Genomic DNA, 25,638 nt, shown 5'->3' on the forward strand with positions numbered 1-25,638 from the left:
TTCTACAATTTGTATTATTATTTTTGTATTATCATTTATATTTATCCTTTTCGTAGAATAAATTATTTTATGTATTTTATTACATTCATTGTTCCATTCAGCTTAATTAATAAATTGAAACATGGAAAGGAATCATTTGAGACCGGTAATCGCATAGTAACTTCTATACTTTTATACTTCGTGTGGTAATGGTTTTGGTACTAATATAATAACAGAAAACGTAGGCAAGATTGTATTATTTATTACAATAGGTTGATCTTGTACAAATTAATTATAGCCTTCTAATTATAACAAGTCAAGTTCCTCATTGTTTGAAGGATTTCATGATATCGATATGTATCCTATTAGCAGGGCTAAGTTGCGGTGAATTTGGAAGTTGTACCCACATCTTTTTCGTGTTTAATTTCCTACATTCTTCATTGTCGTATAATTATGGCAAGTTACAATAAAATAAGAAATAAGTGGAACTATTTATTATTTTATAAGTTATAATCAAGTATAAAGATCCATAATAAGTAGTTTGAAAAATAAAAAAAGTAAACGCACACAAATGAAATATATTCGTTTCGATCAATTCCGATTGCTTAAACCATTAATAGTGCGAAATTATTAAATCCTACTTTACGAAAACGTTTCGTCCAAACCTTAATATCGCTAATCGGTCAGAACTTCTATAAAATATTGCGCTTCCTCATTTTTATCTTTACAACCAAATATTTTGCAACATCCACGTGATTACAAACTGATTGGTACAATATTTATAAATGGATGATCTCGTTTCATCCGCATCAGTTTACAGTCTTTAACCAATATGTCTTCATTGTTAATCCGTAAAATATAAAACTAATCTTAACAGTTACGAACCTCGCTGTGCTTCGACGCAAACTGAAATTTTCATTGCGTGTTGATGTTGATTCTGATACAATTTGTTAAGTTAAAACTGTACAGTATTCTTATATATTTCATTCTAATATAGAATAAATTGTCTATGTTCAATTGTATCCGTGTAAGTAATTGCATTGAAATTTCAGAAAGGAGAGGCACAGCTGTTTCAAACTTATATAAGAAGAAGACAATTTTCTCTTCCTCTTGGTCAAAACAAAAAAAGAATATGTCACCCTGTTTCACATTATTATTAACGTGGTTTACTGATTTATCCCACTAAATGTAGAATAAGATGGCTAACATTCTTTACAGAACAGGAACATAAACAATAAATTTGCCAGTAGAATTCTACATGTATAAAAAGAACGTGTACACCTCTCCCAATTAAGCTGCCGCTAAAATATTTGTCCAACGGAAAGAAAACATATCTTGCATGGAAGTACACGGTATTTAAAAGACATTAGGCACAGAAATAACAGTTTCTTGACCCTTTGTGTGTCACGCTTAACTACACAAATTAATCAAGGGAAATACCTTTGTTCGTACGGCATTTATTATTAAGTTGGCAGTTCAAAAAATGTTTCATTATCGTTACTTGGACAGATTTTCATGATGAAAAATAACAGCGTGAGAACTATGTAATTCATGATAAGAGTGTCGATGAATTGCGTACGATCCACATTGCTGAGCAGTCTTATCGAGTAGATAAAAATGTTAAAGCGTGATGTAAGTAGTAGCACCATATATGCAGTTATGTCTGTTGAACTGATGGTGACTAATGGAAGGAAAAGTTCGAAATAAGAAATGAGAAAAGAAGAGAGGGAAAATAAAATAGATGCAGTTAAACGAATAGAACATTGACTTAGCAATACGTACGCGCGGAAATGGAATACTATCTTCCGCGATTCTTTAATTTCTTTTCTTTTAAAAAACGTTGGATAGTTAATATTACAATCATTATCATACAAGTCATAGTATTTGATCATTGTATAAACATTATTATCATCACAGTAAAAATATTTCATATCTCTTTAACTATTGTGCTTTGCTGCAGTAAACGCCAGCAGACATGCACATATATTCGCCCTAGAAGCAGAGCACTGTTTCTTTCACTAGAGTCAATTCATTTACTCACTAGACTATGCTGTACTTATATCTATATTATTAAGTAGTCCTTCTGTTTATTTCGTATGTAACCAAAATAAAGTCGGTTAGCAAATAGTAAAAATACATAAATGTACCTATGTATTTTTTTGCAGTGGAATTATAGTTGTGGATAAGTTTTAAATTTAAACGATAGGTCATTAAATAATAGTCATTGGTCTGACAACGCGGTCGTGATTAAATTTACTTCTCTCAAGTAACAAATTTTATCCTTAATCAAGATAATTTCTTACTCGTAATAGTTGCGTATAGTTGTCACGATATATATGTATACATATATTTTTCATATTGTATACATATACATATGTATATTATATATTTTTTTACTAAACCTCATCCCCTCTGGTAGAATTGAAAAGATGTTTTACCGTTAAACGAAACTCCTAATGGTCCATATATCGTAAAATCGTCAGAATGTAACTTGTCTATAAAATGAATGCGTCTTCGATAGAATATGCAATGTTTTGTAACCAACTCCTTACCAATTCGTTAAATGGCCCTATTTTAATTACCATGAAATATATAACGTAAGTGTCGTATGAAAACAAGAATTGTTCCCAGATACATGTACGTTCATTTTCATACTTGCGACTCAATAGAATTGTTTCGAGGATCGCTGAATTAAGTACGTTAAAGTACCTAAGCTCTACCTACATAGGAGATTTGAGGTACGATGTGCAAACGGCGCACACCGTTGGCTCAGTATGTGATTATTTCCATACCGTTCTTTAATTAGCTCGTATTCGTCAATTTCCTTATATTCATAGCTGCCTCTGTACAGACCTTCTATCTTTCTCTCTACCTCTGATTCGATAATACGTATGTACAATATTTTTTCGTCCTATATTCACATAACATTCGCACTGTCTTTGTTCAAGAAGCACAGAAAAACACGATCACGTTCAGTCTGTTCTCAAGTCGTGGCACCACTGTTTGTCACACCGAGGTCTGCGTGATACCATTCCCCGACAACCACAAGCGGCCATTGCTCTTTTGATCGGCGATCTCGTATTCGGAATCGTCAATTTCGCATAAGTTGGTTGATAAGTCGCTGTTGCTGGTTGCACCGCCCAATAATGAATTTCTCTCTTCGAGCGTGGTGATTACCGAACCGATTTCGTCGACCTCGTCTCCCTTGTGGCATCGGTTGCGTCGGGTGCTTGGGAAACCATAAGGCACTACATCGTCTTCCTCTTCGTCAGATTCTAAAGTACTAAGACGTCCATTCAAAGGATTTGTTTCGTTCTCCGTGTCCGTGTGGATGTTGTAATGCGGTAGATAAGAGTTTGGATGACGGAGATAACTTTCGGAACCTTTATATTTGTATTCTCCCTCGCCGCCGCTATCCAAGGGATTTAAACGTTGCGTTTCCGCGCACTGATACTGCTCAGAAAATTCAGTCCCGCATTCCGAGTCCCCGACGTACTCTGATTCTTGATCTTCGTTCAACGTCTCGATGTCCCTCGCTGGATCTACAGAGCCGTGCACTAAAACGAATACATTTCGTTATTTTAATAACGCGATTCATTCATAATTGACAATTAAATTAAATACTAAGCAGCTCTCTGAGAAAAAAAAGGGGGGACAGTTGACATCGCAGATCAATTTCATTGGATATTATAAATATTTATTACAAATATTACACCCTACCAATCGAAGGTTAAAAAGGCAAACCACCAAGTCTACCTTAGTGCTATGTCACATGCATCCCTTTCTGCAGCTACTATCCATTTAAGACGGCAAATCGTTTAAAGGAAACAAAAGATTCGATAGCCTCGCCTAAAATTATCTTACATATAATATGTCTACAGATATAATGAACTAAAACTGTTTCAACTAGCCGCGAGTGGAAGCAATTGTACTGCGAAACATGCAGTCGCGTACTCACCTGACGGTAACTGATGAGTGTTTGATTCGTTACTCTCATTGCTGTGGAAGCTGGACGAGTCTGGTACTTCGCTTCCAGGCACCTCCGTGATATTAGGCAAGGGGTTTTGGCTTGGCCTGACCCAGTCTGAACAATCCCAGTGATACCCTAAAAGCATTGCAGACAACAACTGTACTCCGACACGCTACATGCGACGATCTGACGTCGCGATACGGAGTCTAAAGTGAGAAAGAGAGAAAAGAAGAAAGTGAGAGAGTGAGAGTAAGAGAGAGAAAGAGAGAGAGAGAGAGAGAGAGAAGGAAGCGGAGTGTCTGCCTGGTATTATATAAAGAGTAAAAAAAAAAAAAAAAAATTAGAATCTAACCGATAGAGAAGAGATAGCGACAAGCAAAGCGACCCAAATATCAAAATGTGTATCCTTAGGTATTCGGCTGTTCTTTCAGGCATTACTATCTCGACTTACCACCGACTATACGAGGATCATCCTCGATGGACGTCATGGAGGCAACGGAGGTCCCACCTCCATGAGGCACGCGTCGAGAAGGATTTAGTAGAAGTCCTCCAGTGGTCAGCTCCGGTACCACTGGGCTCGCTCGTTTCAGGTCTGTTAGCGCACACAATACGATACACCAATGTTAATTCGATTCGCTACACGCCCAAGTCAGCATACGTTTCCGGACATTCGTATTAAGAAGAGGGAAACGATCAAGAGAAACAGACAGAAGAACGAGAAGTAGAATGTAAGATGGTGACAAAGGCGTAAAATGGCGATAAAGGAAGGTGAGAAAGTCCGACGAAATGATTAAACGAGAGAAACGAGGGAGAGATAGAAATAAGTAGGATCCACAGAGAATAGGATAAGTAAAAGAGAGATCGAGTCAATGGATCAAGCTATAAATTCCACCCACGAATGCATGCGACAAGCGAAAACAAAAGTAAGAAGCTACGATGAATCGGGGCAATCAGCGACGCATACTACTCACCATTTTTTATCTTTGTTGTGTCCGTGATGAAGGAAGCTAGTTGCATCTGTTCTTGCCAGCTCGGCTTATGAAGGCTATCCGTGTCGCTGCCTGTAGCGTTTCCGCCGACTGGGTTAGCGAGGGTTAAGGACGGAGGGGGCACAGGTGTGCTGCGATTTAGGTTTCTCAAATAATCTGGCGGGAAATTCTCCAGCTCGTCACCGGCGCTGCCATAACTTCGCAGCGTGTCTAAATTATTTAGTGCCACCGCTGCCGAGTTACCGTACGCGGCTGGCTCGTTGTTCGAGCTGGGAGTATAGGAAGCGGGTCTAGGAGGACATTGGGGAGGTTCTCTCTGCAAAAAAGAATCACACGAAAAACCTTAAACTCAATGCACGCATCACTCGCAGGAGAGGGAATATCGGCTGATGATCGCAAATCAAGAAAAAGAACGCCATTAGAAAAAAAAGACAAAAATAAAAAAGAAAAATCGTCTATCATTGGCGTACGATCGAGGTATGATTAAAAGCATGCGCTCTTCTCTCTTAAGTGCTGACAAATTAAACAAGTATATTTAATTCTCTGATTTAGATACGATACCTGTATCACTTCCAGGTTGCTCAATTTTGAGCTCCGTTTGAACTCGTGCTCATGAGGTCGCGCTGAATTTAAAACAATTTGCTTCCTGGTCTCATTGTTGATGTTATTCGTTCGTGCTCTCGTGCGTTTCATCCTGATCCGTCGGAAGGCGAAGATAATGATGATCAGGAATAAGTTCAATATTACTGCAACGCCAATCCACATTAAGTGCTCCCATGTGATATTAAAGTGGCTCGATATAATTGGCGTAGAATACGCCGGATTTCCACAGTTTAATCCGGTCATATTAGGAGGACAGATACATCTATAGGTCCCTATTTCGTTCACGCAGGTTCCTCCATTTGTGCAGGGATTGGCGTCGCATTCATTAACGTCTGTTTCGCAACGTTCTCCCATGAATCCTTGGCATTTGCATATTGGCCCATTATTGCCTTCCTCGCAAACTCCACCGTGAATGCACGGGTTTGGACTGCAATATCTTCCGAATTCGCAGCGTTTCCCACTCAGACTTGGTCCAACACATTCGCAAGTGAAGTCACCTCCCTCTGGTACGACTTTGCAACGACCACCGTAGAGACAGGGTGAAGAGGCGCAAGGATCGGTATCAATTTCACAAGCGAGCCCTGCAAATCTGCTGTGACATTGGCACTCATAGTTGTCGCCACCAGAATCTTTACATGTTCCGCCATTCTGACAGGGCTGCGAACCACAGATCCCTGGGGGCACCAAAACCGTTGCAGCGTCGCAGCTGAATTCCACATTTGCAAAGCGTTTTAAGACAGCGACACTGCTAGCGCCACTCATATGTAACGGTACCGATACTCTGGCGATTCTGACATCATCCATACATCCTATGAAACCACGTTGAACATCCTCGAAGCCCAAAACTGATGGATGTTGTCTAACTTCAGCACCCAAGTAAAGATCATCAGATTGAAGATTCAGGATATCGTTGATACCAGGTGCAGATCCATGAGCTACGTGCTTTCCATCAACGGTCAACTTGGCGCTGTTGCTTTCTCGTTCTAGTTGGATTTCGTGCCACTGTCCATCGCTCACGTATACACTGCTCACGCGAACCAAACCTTCTCCGCTGCCCAGATCGAACTTGTACTGAACAACTCCATTCACGACTTCTAGTATATTATAATCGATCTTGCCAGCTGCATACATCAAGTTTCCGGTCAATTGCACTGTTCTGATCCTCAAAGATAAACTGAGACGGTCCTCGATAGTCTGTTTGATGAGGGCTTTATCGATCCTATAACGAGCATAGCTCTTGCCACTAAACGATATGGGGTTTCGTGGAATGTAGCAAGACTCGTCATGGCACTTGGAGATGTCAATATCGCAGGTTTGCCCGGCGAAACCTTCAGGGCATTGGCATGAGTATCCTTGGACCGAAGAATCGGGAATGCAGACTTTAAACAGTGGACAAGGATCTCTGGCGCATTCGTTGACGACTACCTCGCAATGGTTCCCGGCATATCCTTCTTTGCAACTGCACTCCATTTTGTGTCTGTGTCGCGGGGACACGAAACTCATTACGTCAGTAGCCACAGGTGTTATTTGTGTGATGTCGAGAACAATTTTGTCTTGACAATCCCCATAAACGCAGTATTCTTTGTTACATTTAAATCTAACAATTTCTTCCACGACTAATTTCGTCGATTCTTCGAGTTCTTCGATACGCTGATTTAACGCCTCCCGTATATTTTCAGACCCATAAAAGGTCGGTGATCCCAAAGGTGTAGAGCTCTTCTTCACCGCGAATAGGAGGTCCAGATCGTTGTGAATGGTTTGGCGAATAGTGCGAGATTTAATTAGATTCACTTCGTCTGTAGAAGGTTGGACGCTGATAATAACGATATCCTTTAATCTACAGTTCATCGCGTTGCGCACGGTTCTAATGAATCCCTTACGATGACTTAGTATAAAATCTTCCGGACTGACTTCTCTGAATCTTACAATTACAGAATTCTCCAACATCTTTTCCGTTACCAAATCAACATTTACTTTAACGATAGAATGCGAATGATATTTTCCATCCGTTACGCTGACGTTTATCCTGTATTCGCCAACATCGAGACGCGGAAGGGCAACTAAAGTGCCATCAATTTTGTCAATTTTGAAGAGGTCGTTTGGGATAGGAGACGATGGAACCAAACTGTACGAAAGCGTGTCATATTGATCTTGATCCGTTGCGTGAACCCTTCCGATGATCCCACCAGGATACTCGTCCATGTAGGAATTAATAACCACCTCTAGAGGCGTAATTACCGGAGGATACTGGGATTCCTCGATCACTTTGATCACGACCCATGCGTCGGAATAGAGAGGTGGGCTTCCGTTGTCAAAGACGCGTATGTGCAACTCGTATTTATCTTTGACCCTGTTGTTGAATTTGGTAGCAGTTCGCAGTGTGCCGTCCTGCTCTAATCTGAACGCGTCACCCTCGTTCCCGGAACGGAAGTCGAAGGTGTATGGAGCGGCGTTCGGTTCAATATCTGCATCTGTGACCACGAATTGTAATACGGTGTGGCCAAGGGGCTTGTCTTCTTGCACTACCGCGGTATAATTTGAGAGGGAGAACAGCGGCGGGTTGTCATTTGCATCTAGAATCTCGATGTTTACCATCACGAAGCTGGATAGCCTAGGTATGCCGCTGTCACGGGCGTGAACCTCCAACACGTAATTACCGATCTGGAAACATGAAATATCGCGTTGTAGATTGCATTCGAAGTGTCTTACAACCGCATTAAGATATATAATGAATGGTGCGTATGATTTATACTGACTTCTTCGCGATCCAATGGTGCGGCGACAGTAATTTGTCCTGTTTTCTCATCGATCGAGAATTGCTTCTGCCTGTCACCTCGTTCGATGTAATAAGACACGTTCCCGTTCTCTTCGCTATCCAAGTCGTTTGCGAATACCTGATACATTCATTATAATATGGAATTAGTTTACAGTTAGCGTATAGTTAAGACAATATTTAAATTATTCGAAATTCATCTCGTTATTCGATTCCTTTTTATTTTAAAATTTATTTCTAAAAATATTAAGTTTATTAAAATTTTCGTTTATTTTATTATATGTAAAAGCTGTACAATTAAAGCAATTATTCAATCAATTGTTTTTTATACATAAGCTGTGTATATATATATATATAAGTATAAGACTTACCTGCGTAACTTTTTCTCCAATTTTTGCGTCTTCCCGTATAGAAGCTCTGTATGAAACTTCGCTGAATATCGGCGCGTTGTCATTGCTATCGATCACTGTAATATTCACCGTAGCGTGATTACTCAAAGGAGGAATGCCTCCATCTATAGCTTGGATGGTCAAGAAATAATCTCTGGCACGTTCGAAATCTAATTGCTCCGCAATAGTAATCACGCCACTACGGGCATCTATCTGGAACTTCTTATGCTCATTTCCGCCAACGATCGAATAGTAAACATCAGCATTGACTCCAGTATCCTTAGACGTTGCAAGAACTCGAGCTACTTCCGTTCCAACTGCATAGATTTCAGGAACTTTTGAGAAATAGACCTTCGACGCGAATTCTGGTGGATTGTCATTAATGTCCTGCACGTTGACAATTAACGAAGTCACACTCATCAATTGAGGGGTGCCCTGATCAACTGCCTGTATAGTTACGTTGTACATGGCCTTCGTTTCTCTGTCCAACGGCTTGCCAAGCGTAACGATACCGCTGTCCGCTGCAACGAGGAAGTGACCATCGGCAGAATCGATGAATTCATATCTGATCTTACGATTAATACCGATGTCATTGTCCGTGGCGTGTACTTTGGTTACTAAGGTACCGACCTCGACGTCTTCAGGCAGTGTAGCGCTATACGTCTGCATAGTAAATTTCGGTGCGTTATCGTTCAAATCTGAGACCAGAATTTCTAGCTGAGAGGAGCATTCCCAAGATGGTTTGTCTCTATCCTGTACATGCGCTGTGAGCGAATATTTCGCTTGAGTTTCCCGGTCCAGTTGACCGACCGTCTTTAATACGCCTGTCTCTTTGTCCAATGAGAATTTGTCGTTATTGTCGCCGGTTAAATAGAAGCGCAACTTGGCATTCGGTTCGTCGTCGTAATCAGTGGCCAGAACAGTGAGCACGTACGTGCCAGGATGCGATCCCTCAGACAGGATCTCTCGATAACGATACCTGAGGCAATATGGTGGATTATCGTTCACGTCGAGTATTTGCACCGTTACACGCGTCTTGAAGACGTATTTGCCGTCGGTGCCGACTATTTCGAGCTCATAACGATCGATCGTTTCCCGGTCCAGAGCCTTTGCCACGTATACTTCGCCAGTTGATCTAATCTGGAACTGAGATCTCGAATCGCCGGACGTTATGTAGAATTCTATGGGTGTATTTACGTCTGAATCTTTGTCCATGGTGATTAACTTGACCACGACCGTTCCTGGTAGAGCGTCTTCGTTCACCGCTGCTTCGTAACGATCGTCTACGAACGCGGGAGGATTGTCGTTGTAATCCTTTAGCTTTACATGCACAGAAGTCCTTGCGAAGTGCTTTGGATTTCCATTGTCGGTAGCGACCACCTAGACACGACAAAAATGTATATTAAGTATTATAATAAATTTCTTTCTTTTTCTTTTAATTCTGAGAAACCTTAATTTTAATTTTACTTTGAAAATTATAAAAAGAAAAAAGATTCTCGTTATGTTCAGACTATTTTTTTTTTTTTTTTTATTAAATAACTGACCTACCAAATATTCTATAGAAAATAGTAAAAACTGTCTATGACAAATTTTTAATTTTTAATTAAACGTACTTGAAACTTATATTCCGGTTGCTTTTCCTTATCAAGTAGAACCAGTGTCGATATCCACCCGGTGTACGTATCTACAGTGAAGACATTTGCCAGTTCGCCAATATCCGAGCCAAAGGAATATCGAACCTCTCCATTGCTACCCAGATCTTCATCGTGCGCGATAATTTTCAAAATTGATGTTCCTTCCTCTATATTCTCCGCCAGACTGATACCATAAGGATTACTTTCGAATTTAGGAGCATGATCATTTTCATCCAACACCTGGAGCGAAATTTCAGCTAGAGCTGTCAATGGAGGACTCGAGTCCGTTTCAGCGAGGACTCCGATTAAATGATTATCCTTCAGCTCTCGATCCAAAGGTTTAACTAAAGTAATTTGTCCGTTAGCATCGATCATAAAAAGTGGAGAATCTTCATCTCCAGAAACTATTCTGTATGTGACTGTAGTGTTGGTCACGGTTTTTAGCCTTGTTATAGGTGTTCCAATAGGAGACGCTTCTGATATGAAGAATTTGTCTTCTTTTCGTTCAAACAGAGGTGGAATATCTTGCGGTCCCATTATGTAAATGCTGAGGGGAACGTCAGCGTGATGTGTTGTCGCCCCGCCCTTGTCTTCCGCCCGAATGAAGAGCTCAAATAGTTGATTTTCTAAAATATTAAATAGATAATAATCCAACATGTTGCGGCACTGTGATCATTATCGGTACAATTCTTTTATGATTCGACTAGAAATTTTAATTATAAAAAAATTTCTTATGTTCGGTACAATATTAAAAGTGAAGAAATATAATTTTAACGATTAATGTCATATAGTACGCCAATGAAAATAAAATGAGCGATAGAATATAGCGCAGAACTTACCCCATGGCATAGCACTCTTTTGAAGGAACAACGCTCCAGTATCAGGATTAATCCCAAATAACGCTTTCGCTTCCGAAGTCTGCAGTTCGTATATCGAATAAACAATCCTCGCAGCGTCATCCTCGTCAGCATCCTGAGCTTTCACCTTCAGGAACGGCGTATTAGTAGTCAAATTTCCATGAATGCTGGCTTTGTATTCTCTGAGCAGAAACACGGGCGAATTGTCATTCTCATCTCCAACTTTCACCCTAACAATTACGAAACCTGATCTGCCACCTCCATCAGTAGCCATCACGGGTATTTCATACAACTTTTGCTCTTCTCGATTCAACTTCTTTCTAGTTACGATCTCGCCAGTTTGTCTATTTATGTCAAATATCTCCTTCATCAGATCTGAAGCTATCGTGTAGATCACCGTGCCATATTCCCCGAAATCCTCGTCGGTGGCTATCACACTCGTCACCAATCTGCCAGGCAACTGATTCTCAAAAACTGTCACTTCTACTATAGGGTTTTGGAACGTAGGATTGTGTCTATTAGCAGGCAATATCTCGATCTTGACTCTTGCGAAGCTGGTGTACACATTGTCCGTGACAGAGACGTTCAGCATGCTGAGTTTCTTCTCGCCAAAGTTTTGCATATTGATCAGCGAAATGATGCCGGTGGATTGGTCGATGTTATACGTTTGTTGCTCGTTACCACCGACTATCGTATACGTGAGTTTGTCGTCTACGTAGTCCGGGTCACTGGCAGATACCACCGTCACGAACTGACCCCTTTCCGCGTGTTCCGACAACGAGCAAGTGTACGAGGGTTGTTCGAACTTGGGTGGATTGTCATTCATGTCGATCACCGTCACCCAGACGTGGGCTGTGCTCGAGAGACTGGGTACACCGCGATCGATCGCGATCACCGTAAAGTGGTGCGATTCGTGGGTCTCGTGATCTAGAGATCTCTTCAGGAAGATCACACCCTCCTCCGGGTCGATGTGGAACAGGTCAGTGCTGTTTTCCGTGTCGTTTTGAATTGCATAGCGAACCTGTTGGTTGATGTCTGAACACAGAAAAGTTTACGGTTTATGGTATTTGGTGATGTTTACATAGGAATGGATGGTGTAATACAGATAGGAGACATGTGTCACATGTGAACGTAATACGTAAAGAATATTTGTTCTGAGGGTGTATTCATTTTTTGAGCTCATCTCGTGGTATATCGGTGATCTGATTTTTTAAAATCTCGAATTGTTCAGTATTTTATCTATGTGTATTTGTGTACATATAATTGTATAAATGGAGCATACTATGTTAACGAAGGTTTCTACAATAAGTATAATGTATTTATGTTGTTGCAAATTACATGAATGTTATAAAGTTTCCAATAATATCATGGCTGGAAAATTATTTATAGCATGTACACGAGAACGAAGCTTAATTAACATTTCCTGTTGATATCGTTTATGAACAACTGTTTTACTATGGTAGAAAAACATTTTGTACGAAGAATGTTTTAAGAACTCAAATTGATAAACTACGGTCATTAAGATAATAAACGATAGTTACAAGTAACAAACATGGAACAGTTCAGGATTTTATGAGTTTAATATTTCTCCTTTATCAGTTCAACCAATTAAAGCTTCGTTTCAACTTCTGACATAGTTCTGAGTTACCGTGAGCGAATTTCCAAATAAATCACTGGACAAAATCTCTCAACGAGAAACATCAGCTTCTATTTATCCTTTTCTCATCTTTTTCTCGTCTCATTCTCGTACAATCATGTAACAACTCGGGGTATATTTCATCGCGATAATCCAGCCTCGGTACCCACTAAGAGCATCCTTCACAATAATTACAATAACATTAATCTTGCTCCAACAGGACTGCCTCGCGTTATTTATGAGACATATACAGACAGAGGGAGTGAATTTCCGTTGCCTCGACATTAATTGCAAATTTAGCCGGGCCTTCAAGCTTCACGAAGCCAATCCGATCTTTCAATGCGTATCTTGCGATATACACTACTATCCATAAGTGTACTCTTGTTGATAAAAATTACGAATATCGCAAATTTTCGAGTAAAGTTATATAGTCGAATATACAATGTTATTGTTAAAAGATATTAGAGAACGTCAATATTTTCTAGATTAAGAAATGGATTTAGAAATTTATAAAATATCAGGACAAATTTAGAATTTTAATATTAAATAAATCTGCTCGTAATACTATCGTAAAACCATATTTGTAATTAAGGTATTCGTTTCTGCAATATCTCAACCGACCAAAATTATTGAGTTACCATAAGACAAAATAAAAATATTGATCGTTACATAAAATTATAATGTCCAATGAATATATCAAAGTAAACGCAAGTATATTACACAATATGCAAATATTATGCAAACCTGTGTTTCAAATTCAAACATAGGCAGATAGAAGAACTAAGAACATTCCACTTCTTGCGCATGATTATATGGACAGCAACATGCATAGTTGAATTTAATAACCGCTTACCAGTGTCGTTATCTCTGGAGCTGACTCTCAACACGGAAGTGCCGAACGGCGCAGCCTCCGAGACCGAGATGTTGTACGAGTCTTGAGTGAATTCGGGCGGGCAATCGTTCACGTCGAGCACCAGGATGCTAACGAGTACCTCCGCGTAGACGCCTGATACGCTGTCCGTCGCGCGGACGGTCAGCTCGTACTGTTTCTTTTGCTCGTAATCCAGCTCGTCCACCACGTAGATTACACCTGATTTATCGAAGAGAAGATTGTAGACCCAAAAGCAGTCTATGCAGCGTAGCGTCCACAAAGCCGAGAAACTTTTCCTTTTTATTCGTGATGCTGACTAATAGCCCGACATTCTTGCGTGTATTTTTTTTTTTTTGTAAATGTGCGCGCGCGTGTGTGTGTGCCGTTTTATACGATATTTTACTAAAGAGCATCTTGAGAAGCAGCATAGTTTATCGATGTGCTTGTACTTAATGCGGAACTTATGCAAATTTTATGTAGAGGTGTCGAAACGTGGTTTAATTATTCGTCTATATGATGGTGACTGGGTAATTCAAGGAGTTGCTCGGTTTCGCGGACACCAAGAAGAGAACATTGGTGAATGCAAGTCACGTGGTAAACACGTTTATACAAGACGCTCGGATACCGTGAATGAATTTGCGGATGCTACCAGAATGTCTGCACCTTCGAACACGACGGCGCGTTGTGCAACTTAACAGGTTGACTCCATTCAACTCGACGTTTTCGATTTTTCTCTCGCAAGCGTTTACCGAGGCTTGGAATGTTATAATGGACGTATATACTCTTGGGAGTTGCAATATTACGTGACTGCTTCTTGAGATCTTTATAAATTTTCTGACAACTCTGGACATTGTCGGATAAAGAAGTAACTGGACGATATTCTTTATTTCATTATATTAAATGAGTACTTTTAAAAGTATTTTTATATTAAATGTACTTTTAAAATAATTCAAGATATCTCAAGTATTCTCTAACGTATTTTTTACTTTAGCCAATTCTTCTACCGGTCTTTAATCCTTTGATCCCAATCGAAACATTTGCATCCATAAAATTTGCAAGAATTCTCATTTGTCCAATTAAAATAGATCGAAGGAAGAATAAGAATATGTTACACAAAATGAAAAGCAATTTCTCTACACGTCGTTCTATTCTCGTTGTTTTGCTATCGATCTCAAGAAGCGAACAAGCGAAAAGTGTCACGTATCGTAGTCAACCTGTTACAAACGAGCTGCCTTGTTCCCTTTCTTGCTATTTCCACGCATTGTAGCTCGTTTAAGGTACAAGCACGGTATCTTTCCCAATTCGCACGCGACGTAAGGTGCAGGCACGCCATGCGAAGAACAGAGTGAAAGCCGTAAGAGAATTACGGGAGGCGGGAGAATTAAACGAGAACGAGGGGAAAGGGGGGAGAAAATAGAGAGAGAGAGAGAAAAAAATGGTGTACTGACGATAAGGCAGCGTTGAAACGCGGTTTCGAGATATATCACCGGGCGAATTGCGGCCTCGATGTTACCACGTATCGCGTTTAAAAGCAACATTGTGCTCCAAACCCGTTTTTCACGCAGCTTCGTTGCTTCTGCATGAGATAATGGGACCGGTTGGGTTGAAAACGATGAGTAAAAGTGAGAGCAGAAGTGCAGAGCAGAAGCGTTCTCTACGTCGGACAAGAGGATCAACATGCCGTTAAATTGTTGCATCGTTGCTGAGTCTCGCTTCTTCACGATGGCATCTTTTACTTTTGAGAATGTCGTGCATCGATTGACAAGCGGTTAGAAATTGCGAAGGATGCCGGATATTGTGTAAGTGACGTGCAATCATAGAAGCTGTGTATGGCAAGCGGAAGTTTCGGCCGTCCGATGATATGGGTTCCGGCGTGTTTGAGTTGGGATTCGGAGTTTCCGGTATTTTCAGTTCTTGACACTTAACCGTTCCTCGTGTATACTCGAGTGTAATGGTTTCTTCGAGGTCCTTGTGTTTTTGATATCCTTTCCAACAATTTAAAAAATAAAAAATACTGCAAAAATGATAGATAATAAAACATATATAAAAGATGATTTATATTGGATACGTCTGAAAGCGATTCTTCCAAAAATTTGTATTTAAAAAGTTTCCAAGGTGTTCCTAAAAATTATTGTTGCTTAAAATTCAGTGAATCGATACGATTGCAAAATATAGATATACGTAAGACTATAATTTGTAGTTAAATTTCTATGTCGTAACGACTCCACCATCGCGACATCCGCTTGAATTACGATCGATACCTCGTATGAAATCTCGATCGGTGTTCGCCGTTATTCTAACTTACTGCATGACGTCGTATGCCGGTCATGAAGTTGGTATTAATTCAGTGCATAGCGACAGGGTGGGGATTTATCGTTCGAAGATCGACGCGAGAAACTGGCGGCCGAAAGAAACTCATTGTTACTGTTTGAGTCGTGCATGAAAATCTTAGAATGAAGAAAGATAGAGAGCAGTGCGGTAGCATGGTATAGTGCAACACAGCAGACCGATAGAACTAGTATTTTTTTATACTCACAAGGACCATTGTTACTGTCGGGGGCTGCGAAACAGGGAGATACAATAACACTTTAATTTCTAATTTAATCAAATAAGCATTCGTAAAGAATATATTATAGGAGAGACGGGTAAAGAAAGGAGAATTAATTTTAAAAAATACTACGGTAAAATGTAATGGCGAACGTACGTGTTTCAACGTCGAATAGAATTAACTCGAGAAGTATATATAATTATTTATGATTAATTATATACGAATAAATTAATCATACGATTATAACTGCAGCTTGTGTTACGTGCGATACATTCCAACATCCCCAATTTGCTACTGTTTCACCACTACACCGTGACTTGATTAGAATTTAGTCACCGGATACCATGTTTAACGGAACCAACACGTCGTTCGTTAAAGTAGAAAGCGCGGTTGTTGAGTACCAGATCATCGAGGTAACCATATATATTATATTTAACCTCTTCATTACTGTTTCTATTTGGAAATGCATAAATTCGTTCATCATACCTTATAACGTTAATAAATACATAAAATAATATGAGACTGTTTAATTTACTGCGATGAATGATTTAATGTCACGAAATACACGAAATAAAAAGTTATTTCATCCATTGCAACGGTTATCACTATAACTATGTCGTCGGAAATTAGAAACACGTTTCATAAAGCATGAAGCGAACATTTTCAGTAATGAAAAGGTCAAAAGTTATTAGAAGTCCCATAGCCGAATTGGAATGACAATCCTCGGGAGATGTTTTATTTGGGACTGGATTTAGGGCGCAACATTCGCCGATCGCGCGTTTATAATTTCGAATGTAACACACGTTCGCCGCTGTCGTGACGCTATTGGATGAAACTTTCGTCGTAAAAAAAAGAAAAAAAAAAAGAAAGAAACAGGAAAGTATGGGACGAAAAGAAAAATCTCATTCGTAGGACATATACCTATATACACTACCATTTGACCGTATCATGTTTCGCATGGAACGATGATGCAAGAAATAAAAATATATATGTGAAAGAGCAAAATCGACAGGACCGAAAACGTGGCAGTTTTTTTGAATCTTATCGTCGTGTGTTGTTGAAAGCTACATTGTTCGAGTTGCAACTTCATCGTTCCGTGCATGGGCGCTACGCGTTTAATTCAATCTTCGCTTCATCGTTCATCCACGGTTTTGAAAAACTGTTTCGCCGTGCGACCAACGAACGTTCGCTCACCTGTGTTGAAATCCAGAGCGAATTCCTCGAAATCGTTGCCTTTAGTTATACTATATATGAGCTTGCGATTCAACGGTGACTCAGCTTGTATAGACAAAGATAGGGGCGAATGTATCTCGATACTTTCCAGCACGCTGTCCGTATAGAATTGCTTGTCAAACACTGGCATCGACCGATCTATCACCTTCACGTTCACTGGCACCTCGATAGAGCACGGTGTTATGCCTGAAATAAAGTCGAAACCTTGTCGAAAACTATTTAAACGCCAATTAAAATGTAGATGTTGTAAATAGCGAGTTTACCTCCGTCATATGCGGCAATGGTGAGCTGATATTCGCGATTGTGACCCTCCAGATTCTGTTTCAGGGATATCTCGCCCGTCTTCCGGCATACCTTGAATAGCTCTCCATGACCTTTCTTCAGTTCGTACCTGACTTCTCCGTTGTCACCGCTGTCCATATCTACTGCATGTACCTACAAGCCAAGTGGAATGCTCTATTTATAATTTTGCGTTAGAAGAAGAAAATATCTTAAATTTTGAAATAAGAATATCTTTTACCACCATAGTAAAAGGGAATTAAATTAATAATATAATCTTATAGAACGAATAACGCAAAGGGTAGTGGAAACAATATCAAGAAGATTATATTAAGCTAGTTAAGTCCAAGTCATTTTACTTCTACTCTACGCCCAACATTTTAAATTGTAAAGTCAAGAATAACCATAATCCACTTGCCTTGGTAATAACGTCGCCCTTTTGCGCGTCTACGGACACAACGGCGTAATAGGGCAAGTTAACAAACATAGGACAGTTGTCGTTAATGTCTAATATAGTGATATTCACAATCACGTGCGCCACTCTTGGCTTCTCTTTGCCCGGCATCTGACTCTTCGCTTCTACTATCAGTTCGTAATGTTCGCAAACCTCCCGGTCGAATCTAATTCCGGTGGTCCGGATCGCGCCGGATGTCGGTCCAATTACGAACATGTCGGTGGGGTTCAGAATGCTGAAGACGATGTGCTCGTTGAGCGCGCTGCCCAAAACGTTCACAACCGCGACCGTCGTGATCCTCGTCGAATTCTCCGGGATCGTACCCTCGTAGACGTCCTTCTGGAACATCAGCCCGGAGTTCTCCGAGTTCTCCACCATCACGTTCACCTGGCAAACGTTCGAATACTTCCCATCGGAGACACGGACCCTTAGCAAATAGCTTTTCTTCATACGTTCCGGATTATAAATCGTGATCACACCGGTCTGGGGGTCTATATCGAACGTATGCGCTTTGTTTCCATCGATGATGTCGTACCTGAACCGGAACAAAAAGAAAAGGTCGTTGCTACTTCGACAACACACGATGTTCTACCTTGGTAAAGGTGCAAAGGATCGTTAAACCTTCCGCTTTAGTGCCGACGAAAGAAAAAAAGAAAAAAAAGAAAGGAAAGAACAGTGACGCAAGCACCTCTATGCAAATTAAAAGGTTGGTCCCTTCACCAACGGTATACACAAGTGGGCAGTAAGTAATTTTCTTTCTGCGCGGAGGAAAAACGGCCGTGTATCAGAGGGCGATCATACAAATTTCATGCAACAATTATAATAGTAAATGAATGCTAACGAAGCCACGGCGCAGTCTGCATAAATATGAATCAGCCTTTTAAAGTGGCCGTAAATACAGAGGCACGCACGTTTTAATGGTGTTATATGTACCTGAGTGGGACACCCTCGGAACTGTCCGGATCTACGGCCCTCACTTGGATTACAGCGACGTTCTTATACGTGGGTAACAGTACAGTGGTGTTATAGTCGTTTTCGAGGAACTTGGGTGGACAATCGTTTACATCCGTCACTACGATCATGACCTTGGCCGTGGTCTCGGAAGACAATTTCGGTTTCCCTAGATCGGAAACCTTCACGTGGAAGGTGAACTTTGGAATGCTTTCGTGATCTAAAACCATTACGGTCCTAATGGCACCTGTGCTCGAATCTATATGGAAGTACTTTCGAGGTAAATCTTCGACTATGTCGTAGTTCAAAAGAGCGTTCAATTCAGAGTCAGCATCCTCTGCTTTTATGACCAGTGGGGTGCTAGAATTAGTGAGTACTAAGGAACCAATGCTAGCGCCTTCGCTTATTTCTCCGTTGTACGTAGCTTGCAGGAACCTGGGCGCGTTATCGTTTCGATCCAGAACATGGACAATTACGTTACAGTGTGCCTTTGCGCTGGCCATGTTAGTCGCCGCCACCGTCAGGTTATAAAACTTGGTCTTTTCATAGTCTAGCTCGTTCTTAATCACGATGATGCCTGTACTGGGGTTCATGAAGAACGTGTCGTCTTTATTGCCTTGAACAATCTCGAACTGCAACGAGGACGTGCTTCTAGCTTCCACGTGTTTCACGTATGTACCCAGTTGTTGGTTCTCATAGATCTCAGCGGATAATTCTTTCTGGATGAATCTAGGCGGAGCGTTGTCAGCCATGGTGACCATCACGTGTACAGGCACCGTGTTAGACAAAGCTGGAGAACCGTGATCCGTAGCCTTCACCAATAATATATATTCAGAGGAGACACTTAGATCTAGCTCTCGAGCCACGCGAATAACACCTAGGTCTGGATCTATCGCGAACATGTTACCTACGTTGCCAGAAGTAATCGAGTAGGTTATTTTTGCGTTATCTCCTCTGTCCCTGTCTATAGCATAAACTTGTACCACGGCAGCGCCAATCGGAGAAGTTTCGTAGACCTTTCCTTGGATGATCTCGCTGATGAATTCTGGAGCATGATCGTTGTGATCGTGTACCGTTATTATAACCCTGGCGTAGTTTCGTTTTGCGGGCGTTCCTTGGTCTTTTACCATCACGGTAAGTACGTGTTCTTCGATGGTCTCCCGATCCAGGACTTCGTTCAATGTAACGGCTCCCGTCACGGAATCTACGTGGAAGATTTCCAAGGAAGCTTGATTCTGGGCAGCGTGAAGGCTGTAGAATACTTTCTTGTCTTCATCTTCGTCGGTTGCATGCAGCTGTAGAATCTTCTCGCCTTTTTCAACGTTTTCTGAAATGTCTACGTGATAAATGTTCTCGGTAAATTCCGGTCGGTGATCATTGATGTCGATCACCGTGACCAGCAGTTGAGTCTCAGCAGTGTGCACGCTATCCGTAACACGGATTGTCAGGTTGTAGAAGTTCTGTGTTTCCCAATCGAGCTTCTTCGCTAGCAGCACGTTTCCGTTGTCCCGACCGATGAAGAATTCATCTCGTTTGTCACCGTCTGCAAGTAGATTCGTCGTTCTCTCGTTCGTTACTTTTGCTTTTACGTTTAGGAGAAGGAATATTACTTAAGACTCTATTCATTGTGTCAGCCATCATTCGATGATGATTATATGAATTTCTGTAGAATTGTGTCAAAAAGTATTTTTATCAGTTATATTAGAGTAAAACTGGATAAAATTCAGATTCATAAGATACATTGTTACGATAACGTTACACACGCTACACAAGCGTGTGTGAATTTTGAAATATAGCTATGCTATATGTAGATATTATAAGAAGGATAAAATACAAAGAAAGACAACAAATTGTTTTATTGTTTCTATTTTAGGATCTTAATAGATCTCTAAATGTCTTATAATTTAAATGTGACATAGATGTGTCTCTAACTAGTTTAGCCATTTGGTGGCGCGAAGTTTAACTGTTACCTATGCGATCCAGCTGTGGAACTTTCCAACTTCGATCCTCCCAACTTTGAAAATGTTATTCAGGCCCCGAGCTATTCCAACCACTCGAATGTATTCCAACGAAATCACTCGATATTTCGCCAATTAACAAGATATCGTGACCGACTGAATTCTAACGAGTTTTCAAACTCCGCTAACACGGATACAGCACTCAAATTAATTACCCAGCAATACGAGAAAATAAAATTGCTATCAGCCATAAAATACATATCAAGGATAGATTATTCTTTTATCGCTCAGGGAGATAGATTTAAAAAATTCATTCAATTGTAAATTACTTCCTTTCCTAACTTAGTCTTTGTTAACAAAGAGATATTAGATATATTTATTTATAAAAACGTTTCGTACGTATCTAACACATTCTGACTACAAAACCACGATAAAAAAATAAAATTTCATGATCGACTCAAACTTATAACCACCAATACTCTCTCATGCTATTATTTTATTCCATCCAATTTAATTCCTTGAATACATATATGAAATAACTATTTTTCTCAACAATAACGTAAAATAGTAAAACTCACCAACAATATCATACCACAGGGAATCGCCATCTTTGTCCGCGGCTTGAACCAGTGCCACAAGGAAGCCCACCTCGTCGCTTTCTGTAACCTCAACGGTCTGATTGTTCGTCTTGAAGACTGGCGGATTCTCGGATTCCTTCGGAACCTCGACAACTTGCACGGATACCCGTGTTTGATGACTGCGCTGCGGTTCTCCGCTATCGGCGGCCCTTATCTGGCAAACAGAAGCGTGCGCGGCCAAGTTAAGCTCAAACTTAAATTGTATTAAGGGAACGTTGCTTCCCGATCGACCATGAATTATGACTTCTGAACCGACCGCGTTGGATTTACAGGGTGCTTCGTTCGAAATACGCTCGAAACCCTTTGCGGCGAAACGGTTCTACATCGTAGAGTTAATGTTTCTGTTTAAGATGTTTCTGTTGGCTAAGAATTGTTCAATTATTCTACGCGATTCATCGACCCTCTGGAACGTTTTAATTCAGCGTTTAATTCAGATTTTGGAAATTATAAGTCGAACTCATTTTAAATGCTGGTATTTTAGTTAACAAAGAGCTCGCGAAAAATTAAGGTAAATTTTGTAGCTAGTATTCAATCAAACGTGATTTCAATTTAGATTCATTTAGGATTTAAATTATTTATAGTAATGCAAACAACGAAGAATAAATTGATGGGTTTCTATTTATTTTCTTTATTCACGTAGATTATATATATTCATATATTGTCATATTTTATTTATTTTTCTGTTTAAATTTAACGTTTAATTTTTAATATTCATCTGTTTCATATTTAGGCCACAATCGATCGTTTAATTCTTCCCGAGTCTATCCATATTTAATTAGTATATTTCACAATATTAATTGTTCGAAAAGGCAGGAATATTTCTATGTATAATAATAATAAGTAAATATGTAATTTTCTCTATCACCCACTTACCATCATCTCGTATTCCTGTCCAGCTTCAAATCCACGTTGCGAGTACACCATTCCCGTAGTTGGATGTATTTTGAACTTGCCTTTACCGCGACCACCTTTGATACTGTACTGGATTTTCCCGTTATCACCAATGTCTTTATCGTTCGCGAGTACCTATCGTACAGGAACACAAACGAAAAATGAGAACCAACCTTTTCAGGCCTGCTTCCTTCGTTTTCTCATTCTCTACTAACATAGCTGTACACGACATAAAAGAGAACATTAGTATCGGCCATCGGCTGTATCAAAAGAAAGAGAAAAGGAATCTCGAACGATTCGCAAGTATCAAGCTGCTTCTAATTCATAATGCTATTCCAGAAATGCGGCCGCAAATTGTCCGGAAAGAAAAGCCTCGATATACCCTGTGTGTGTACGATTACACACCTCCATACTCGCGTTCGTAAACAGACAAACAAACAAACAGACAGACAGACAGACATACACACACACACACACACACAGGGTGCAAACGTCGAGTGTGAACGTCAGAAAAAATGAAAGAGAAAAAGCGGAACGCGTCTGCATTCGTCGACGAATGAAATCTACGTATGTAAGTAGATACGCAAATCTAGCACGAGAAACAAAAGAAGAATTTTAAAATAAGAAAACAACTCATTCTGTCTAAAACATTTCGTTCACGCTCTAAAATTTTTCAATTCACCTTCCTCACACCCTCTCTCATACTCTTATTTTCTCTTTCCTTCGTTCATTCAGTCTTGCTTCCTCTGGATCCATCGTGAAACATTGCGCTCGTGACCTCGAAGCGTAGCATTCACACAGTCGACAGCATGCGGTACACGAAATGAATAAAGAAAAAAAAAGAGCGGGGAGAAATAAAACATACAGAAAGAAAGAACACAGGGGAGGCGGAACAGACGGAGACGCCGGAAACCTCCGCCTCCCCGGATTGCCAAATATCGATCTGCATTAAAGCGTATTAAAACACAGGCCGCGCGCTCTTTCCGCGGGCAGGCACGGATCGAACGCGATGTTTTGAGCTGATGCTACGAGCTGATGCACGCGGAACCGCGCGGAAAAATGTATCGTCGCCGGTTCATTAAATGGCGGGCTGAGTCTTCATGCCGGGCTTGCGTCTTTTCTTCCGCAACGAACATGTTTCCCCCGTGTGCCAGAGCTCATTATCGGCTGCCGGTTTTCTAACCCACGATTTTTTCCTCTTGATCCGCGAGGCCTCCCTTTGATGGCGGCTCTCGTTTCACGTTCGATTTCATTTTAAAGGATTTTTATAGGTCATTCGGTAAGCAGAGTGACCTTTTCGATTGATAGATCGAATTAAAAATTAAATTATTTAGTTGGAAATTTAAGACAAGAGAATTTACTTTTTTTGATGGAGTTTTGGCACTGTTTCTGAGGCGATAACGAGTTTGGATGACACGAATGGCATTTAATTATTCAATTGGAAAAATAAATAGCATTGTAATGGAGGATCTGAGTGAATACAGTAAAGAATGCTTGAAACTTCTAGTCATGGAAATGAAACAAATAATAAACAGATCGGTGCAAGATATTGGTAATTCGTATGCCGTATTAACATTCCTAGTTTAAATTTATTAATTAATAGGTTAGAAGCAACGATGCACTTTAAAAAAGCTCGAGCTACGACATCTAACAAGACATTCTGTATAGCTTCCCAGTAATTAATATAACTGCAATGGCCTAAAGCAATTTTCATTCTCGAAGTAACACCGTTCAATACGTGGGAAAGAAAACTGGTCTGCTACGAGCATTCCCTTTCATTCCATTCTTTTTCATTTCCGCGTCATGCGTTCGTACTTAGCGGCTTGCCCCGATGCCATGATTTTTATTAATTACGACAAAAGGAAAAAAAAGAAGAAAGGAAAGACGGAAAAATGATCAGGCGACAGTCACGTACAGATAAATGCAAAAATTCAAGAACATAATATACATACGTATATATATATACATACAAAGAAACGAGCAAAACGGGCAAGACGCGACGAAGAGTTCGAGATGGACGCATACAAAGAGCTGATGGAGAAAGGGGTCACGCATGATGCGATTCTGAGCGAACGTCTCGTTTCGTATTCATAAAAGATCTCATTTTAAATAATATCTTGGGATAACGTTTAGAATTTGAATTGGCAGGGAATTAAAAAGACATTTTGGCAAATTTTGACATGTTACTGAAATGATAATCGTATTAAATATATCCTTTAATATTCCTATGGATTTTAAAATTAATTTTCGAAATTAGCGCAAGTCGTTTAAAGCTATTACGAGTATTTTATGATTAACATCGTAACGATAAACGCATTTAAAGAACCGCGTTAATTCGTAAAGGAAGAAAAAAGCAAGTTGAAGTTTTACACCCGGAACAACGGTTCGGTTAAAAGGCACTCAAGGTATAATTAAGTCCTCGAGTTTTCCTTCGAACGCATTAGAAATACCGAAGGCATATCGAATTCTTTTAGTCTCTGAGTAAGAGAGAGCAATGAACTCTGAATGCAATTAAGAAGCCGGTGGGCACTTGATACTTAATAACTCGGGGAGATAAATTCCACTCTCGACCCAAATCCCCGGACAGCTACGAATGAGCCTCAATTACCCGGGGTTCAGCGTACGAAGTACCAGCAGCAGTGGTTTGCGTTCATTGAAAATCAACTTTTTCTCCCCCGCCACACCGATATCTTTCGGTTCTACGTTCAAAGTTTCGCTCAGAGTCGCATGATGCGCGAGATTCAAGAGACTCTTCGTGTGTACAAAAAGAAGGGTTGCATCGGGCAAAAAGGACAAAAGACGATCGATCAAGTAGTAGATGGAATGCATGGCGGCTCCTATTTATAAAAAACGGGCACAGAGCGGGGTTGCATGAAAATGCAGTATCATAATTAGAACGAACGTTACAGTCGATATACATATAATATATGTATAAAATATATATATATACATAAAAGCGGGTCATAAATCAATGCACAAGAGCTC

General features: G+C 40.2%; 1 protein-coding gene across 11 annotated transcripts in view; it reads right to left on the reverse strand.

Annotated features, from left to right (window-relative positions):
- Positions 1-169: 169 nt before the first annotated feature.
- The window catches only part of kug (FAT atypical cadherin kugelei), a 501,386-nt gene continuing 475,917 nt past the window's right edge, over positions 170-25,638 (reverse strand). For 6 of the 11 annotated variants that reach the window (XM_069132176.1, XM_069132171.1, XM_069132172.1 and 3 more), the window contains 17 exons: positions 22,636-22,788; positions 21,703-21,916; positions 19,149-20,709; positions 18,180-18,750; positions 17,746-17,917; positions 17,444-17,668; positions 16,238-16,261; positions 13,684-13,920; positions 11,177-12,229; positions 10,317-10,963; positions 8,686-10,083; positions 8,298-8,435; positions 5,500-8,202; positions 4,921-5,254; positions 4,401-4,541; positions 3,938-4,084; positions 170-3,536 (listed from right to left, as the gene is read on the reverse strand). In XM_069132176.1, the coding sequence (XP_068988277.1) occupies positions 2,986-3,536; positions 3,938-4,084; positions 4,401-4,541; positions 4,921-5,254; positions 5,500-8,202; positions 8,298-8,435; positions 8,686-10,083; positions 10,317-10,963; positions 11,177-12,229; positions 13,684-13,920; positions 16,238-16,261; positions 17,444-17,668; positions 17,746-17,917; positions 18,180-18,750; positions 19,149-20,709; positions 21,703-21,916; positions 22,636-22,788 (10,269 nt within the window). In that variant the 3' untranslated portion in view covers positions 170-2,985. The remainder of the gene's footprint in view (positions 3,537-3,937; positions 4,085-4,400; positions 4,542-4,920; positions 5,255-5,499; positions 8,203-8,297; positions 8,436-8,685; positions 10,084-10,316; positions 10,964-11,176; positions 12,230-13,683; positions 13,921-16,237; positions 16,262-17,443; positions 17,669-17,745; positions 17,918-18,179; positions 18,751-19,148; positions 20,710-21,702; positions 21,917-22,635; positions 22,789-25,638) is intronic. The other 5 variants (XM_069132177.1, XM_069132174.1, XM_069132173.1 and 2 more) reach the window with 4 other exon arrangements.

The sequence above is a fragment of the Bombus flavifrons genome, chromosome 2 (genome assembly GCF_040668555.2).
Source record: "Bombus flavifrons isolate JBK064 chromosome 2, iyBomFlav1_principal, whole genome shotgun sequence".
Classification (NCBI taxonomy): domain Eukaryota; kingdom Metazoa; phylum Arthropoda; class Insecta; order Hymenoptera; family Apidae; genus Bombus; species Bombus flavifrons.